This window comes from Montipora capricornis, chromosome 8, assembly GCF_036669925.1.
Source record: "Montipora capricornis isolate CH-2021 chromosome 8, ASM3666992v2, whole genome shotgun sequence".
Classification (NCBI taxonomy): Eukaryota; Metazoa; Cnidaria; class Anthozoa; order Scleractinia; family Acroporidae; genus Montipora; species Montipora capricornis.
The window spans coordinates 5,257,514-5,262,513 of NC_090890.1; the positions used below are offsets into that span (position 1 = coordinate 5,257,514).

General features: G+C 39.2%; 1 protein-coding gene across 1 annotated transcript in view; it reads right to left on the bottom strand.

Annotated features, from left to right (window-relative positions):
* The window catches only part of LOC138060442 (dynein beta chain, ciliary-like), a 43,134-nt gene that overhangs the window by 28,515 nt on the left and 9,619 nt on the right, over nucleotides 1–5,000 (bottom strand). Inside the window, exons 9-15 of the mRNA XM_068906210.1 lie at nucleotides 4,994–5,000; nucleotides 4,675–4,842; nucleotides 4,028–4,189; nucleotides 3,825–3,902; nucleotides 3,210–3,371; nucleotides 599–792; nucleotides 127–289 (exon numbers count right to left, since the gene is read on the bottom strand). The exon at nucleotides 4,994–5,000 is cut by the window's right edge and continues 302 nt beyond it. Coding sequence (XP_068762311.1) covers nucleotides 127–289; nucleotides 599–792; nucleotides 3,210–3,371; nucleotides 3,825–3,902; nucleotides 4,028–4,189; nucleotides 4,675–4,842; nucleotides 4,994–5,000 — 934 coding nt within the window. The remainder of the gene's footprint in view (nucleotides 1–126; nucleotides 290–598; nucleotides 793–3,209; nucleotides 3,372–3,824; nucleotides 3,903–4,027; nucleotides 4,190–4,674; nucleotides 4,843–4,993) is intronic.

Genomic DNA, 5,000 nt, shown 5'->3' on the forward strand with positions numbered 1-5,000 from the left:
CTCTAATGCTTGGATGCTCTTTTTATAGTCAGGCTTATTTTTTTTATAAAGTAGAGTTTTAATATACGATACTAGTAATGATTTAACAACGGTAGTCTCTAGCGAGAAGGAACTTTCACCACACACCTTCAAGTCTGGAATGCCATATCCCTTCCTGAGTGTGATTTGGAAAACTTCCAGTGCACTGATAAAAGCGGCCAGACGAGCTAAACTCTGTTTACCGCTGCCACCAACACCAACTAACAAAGCGTTACCACGTGGGGACTCCAAGATACGGTTAATACGGCAACTACAAAATATAAAAAGCAAGAAACAGATAAATCAGAAAACAATAACCTGGTTAGGACACCCACATATTACGTAAAATGTAACATTTTGCTCAAAGGTTTTTAGCTAAGACTGTATTTCAAATAAAAGCGGATCGAACGTTGAATTTTTGGGAGGATAGGGGGACGTTAAAAGTGCCGCAGAATAGAGCTCAGCTCTCAGGTACGAAACCACAGGACCGATGGATAAGTTTAAAACAATCGAAAGCGTCCAAGTCGGAAGTCGCTGTCATGAAAATTAGCTAATATCCAAACGATACTTGGTCACTTACACGTGCTGCATAGCGTCGTCAAAAAGCACAAGATTCATGACCGCATTCACTTCATTGTAGTTCTCTAGTGCTTCGGTGAGAAGTTTGTTTAATGATTCCCAGCCCTGTACAGCTAAGTATTTCGGCTCTCCAATTCCGGTTGCAAAGTGACAGTACATGTTTGGCTTGGCATACAGAGTCTCTTCTTCAAAGTCCTGTTATGAAAAACAGGATGAATCTATCAGTGAGTAAAAATGCAACGCATGGGGTGAAACTTATCATCTTCCCATTACATAACATTTACTTTGAGGGGTGTAATGTAAGCAGTCTTCCAGTTCAATTTATGAAAAAGGGCCATAAAATGAACTACAAACATGTCACCGTAATTTAACATAAGACCGCGAGAAACCGAGATAAGTAATTTATTTATGAAGCATCTTGATCTTTACATCAAGAAACAAGAAACAACTCGAACTTTTAATTTCGTGGGTCGTACTGTAGAATACCAGTCCATGGATCGGGCAATTATCACGTAATTCACCTAATTTCAAGCTGACCTTCCATTTTTGTCACTCGAGGCCACGATTCTTATGGTCAGCACCGAAAATGGCCAAAAGTCGTTACTACTGTTGTTCTTGTTATGATAATAGGGACCTTTAGATCGAGGAACGACTACGACTACGAGGACGAGTTTTCCATACTGAGCATGCGCATAAGGTTTGGAGGCCGACATTTTTCGAAGTGCGCGTGCTCAGCAATTCTAAAAACTGCTCGCGTCAGCCCATGATTCAAAATAGTAAGCGCTTTCCGAGCCATTGACTCAACACGCCGGTGCTTATCCCCGGTGTCCGTAGCATTAAGCGACTAGGAGTATTTTTAACTCCCCCCTGGATGGGAGGCTAGTCCATCGCAGGGTTGTACACAAACGGTTTAATGGTCACTTAAATCCGTTTGTGTTGACCTATAGCTCCACTGGCGCGTGCACTCGAATGAGCGGGTGACGCATGCGTAAATGCTGATCTTGTAACTCTCTCATTTTTCCTGATTTTGCAACTTTACTCGTTTATATCTCTGCTTCTGGACGGTGAATTTTTTCCATTTTTTGCATGTTAACTTCGATTAATAATAAAACGTTTGTCTTTCAAATTTTAAAAAATTGTGTAGGTGAAAAAAAAAAAGAGACATTTCAAAAAAACTGATTTTTCTGAAAAACTGACCTACAGATTTTGTTGAATTTTAAATATTTTAGAGATTATTTCTAACATTATCTGGTAACGCTGAATGGGAAGATTTCAACGTCGAGTTTTTTCAAAAAAGACAATATATCTTGATTTTAAGGCTGAAAGAAATGCTCCATATTGTTGCCATGGTAAGGTTACTTTGGAGGAAAATGTGATATGAGAAATCTATGATAGGTACTTAGTACTCTGGCCAAATTTCGTCTTGATATGAGTGCCCTAACTATAGCTGAGGACAGAGTAGGTTTATTTGTTTGAAAAAAGGAGAAACTATTTCGAGCCTCCCTAAAGTAATTTTTTAACGTTTAGTTTGAATAAATTTAAATGTAGCTTAGACCCAACGTTTCCACACTCCTGTCTAGTGTCTTCATCAGAGGTTGATCCAATCTTAAAGACGCTTTGTCACGTTAATTTATGGTGTTTAGGAGGAAATCTTTAGTTAATCGGGATTTAAAACTCTAAAATGGTAATGTTGAATTCCTTTACTGATAAAATTATCGTTACATTACAAACAAGATGATTTCGAGCAAAAATGACTCTTATCCAGGCGATTTGCCATACAAGTAAAAACGTCTGCCCAATTTTTTTTCAAGATTGTCCAAATGCAATCTGTTTCAATCTTGTCCATTCGTGTCCATCCATACTTTCCTTTCCCTTTGCTGTATTTCTTTGGTTGTTCAACAGTTTTAAGTGGTTTTTTGGGCATCTTGGGTGTCATGTTATTACATCATTTTGCGTGACATGGCCCCTTTAAGAATTTTTGATGTTGTTTATTGCGGCACAAAAGTATGAAAATCGCAAATTTTCCCAAACTTTATGAATAATTGTTGCACAATGTCACGGAAAATTCGTATGTGTAATCAAATGGCGACAAGTGAAATTAGGAAAGTATTTCACGCGCGTTTTGTCAAAATTCTGATAATTTAAGGCGAGGGAAATTACCAGAATCTTGACAAAACGCAAGTGAATATATTTCCTAATTTCACGAGAAAACCATTTGATTACCTTTTAATGTCGTGGGTGACAAATTACGCTCACAACCGTAATTGTAAAATCGCTCGAGTACTTTATCCAACTGCTCGGGAACAATCATCTCCAGGTTTTTCTCAAGGCTATTTTCGTCACACCACTTCTCAAAAACTCTCACCCAGTTAATTGTGCTCTTTCACGTATTTAAATTTTCTGCCGCTTCTTTTAATTTCGTAACTTCTTCAATGGTCACTGTCTTAAATCTAGACGGCACCTTGGCTCTGATCGAGATACAAGAGATGTTACCATAGCAATTTTGTAATTTCACATGCGAAATTATAAATTAACGCTGAAATTTCGCGCCTAAATTAAGGAGTAATTTGCCACCCATGATATTAAAAACGCTAATATCCTGTTAAACAAACCTCGAAAACTTTCTTGGTAATATCTGCCTGAATTCTATCGTAGTTCTCCATGTCTTTTTCGTCCACAAGTTTGTCTCTGTAAACGCGATCACACTCGTGCATCCACAACCTCACCAAGTCCATCGGACTCTTAATACACTCTGCCGTTGAAAACAGGATTCCCTGCAGAATATATCGCACAGGGTCATTGGAGCAAAAAGAACGACAAAGTGACCAATGAAAGATCGCAGCACAGCCAAAGAACGGTTCATGCCAAGCGCGGGAAGAGATAAGATTAGTGAGAAAAACAGCGGGAAAAATGCGATAGGTGCAGAGGGCAAAAAAAACAAGAAAGCCTATTAAAGAAAATCAGTTGGCAACCGACGCAAAGGGCGGGAAAATAAGCAATTGGTGTAAAAGGCGCAAAAAAGTATATCCGGTGGAAAACGAAAGCACTACGTGGAACCAAGGCGGGGAAGCGTTTATTAGGCGCAAAAACACTGGAAATTATGATAAGATAATTTTTAAAATCTTGTGATTAATGATTTGACTGATTGAGTCACTGAGTCAGAGGAGGTTGAATGAAACACAAAACTAATACCAAAATTGCAAAAATTACAAAAAAAGAAAACAAACCTGGAAGATGTTGGACAAGTCTCGAAGGTTGAAAACATAGTGAAATTTGACCGCCGTGGGCAAGAACGTTGAAGTGACCTGATATCGATAGAAAATAAAAACAAGACTTTTTAAAAGCAATTTGAGTACTTTGGCGGCAAAAGAAAAAAACAACAAGGAAAAGGGCTCATGAAACCGGGAAGCTTTGAAACGACAATGTTTACCTTCTGATTCATGGAAAGGGCTGCTTCAACAAGTTTTTCCGCGCTTTTCTGTACAGATTGTGGCATACCAATAGCACTGATGTGTCCGCTCAAGATGCTCAAGTAAATAGTCTTAAGGGCATCCATCCCGGGAAAACTGATGGCAAATACCGCAAAATGGCGCTAAGGAAAGATAAAGTGAAACAAAATAATCAGTTTCAAAAGCTGTGTTTTGAATCAATTTCTAAAACCTCCACTCCAAACGTGAAAGAGTGAAAGCCGTTTAAGTGCAAGTCAATGTTGTTTTTCCAGTTCAGGCTCTTCAGAAAAGCTTCGGTGGATTTTCGTATTGACAACGATTACATTTTGAATTGACATTTTTATTGCCGTTGCTGTTGCCGCTGCTTGAGGTCCCTATAAATCGTTGGACACGGGAAGTTAACGGTCCGTAAGACTGATTGTGTCTTTTGGCAATTTCAAAGCCCATTGTTGACGCTCATTTACCATGCGCGTGCATTTAGCGTCGCCATCCCACATCATGTCGTACAATGAGAGCGCGCGCGCAGGTGGAAAAATGGCAAAAATTTGAACCTCGGTTGTTATTTAAACCCGGGTTATCATTAATCGGCATTCAAAAAACACTGGCTCCTGGGCATCTTACTACAAACCTGTAGACGTGGATTGATGGTGAAGCTTCCGGCTGTTGGGTTCATGCAAGCAACATACTGGCAGTTATGTACTTCCTTTAAACTGAGCTTGGCTCGATCGTACCAGTGATTGTAGTCCAAGTGTTGTCTGATTAGAGTGTGAGGCTGCACTGTGCCGTATGTGTCAACCTAAAACAACACAACATCAACATTAACGTTTCCCAAACTCGCTTGCTTCGTATATCAACACTGAATCTTTACATCATCTAAGGCATAGATCGCAGAAATAAAATGCGATTGGAATGACTCGCAAATTGTTAATTAGTAACAACGAACCTACCATAGGC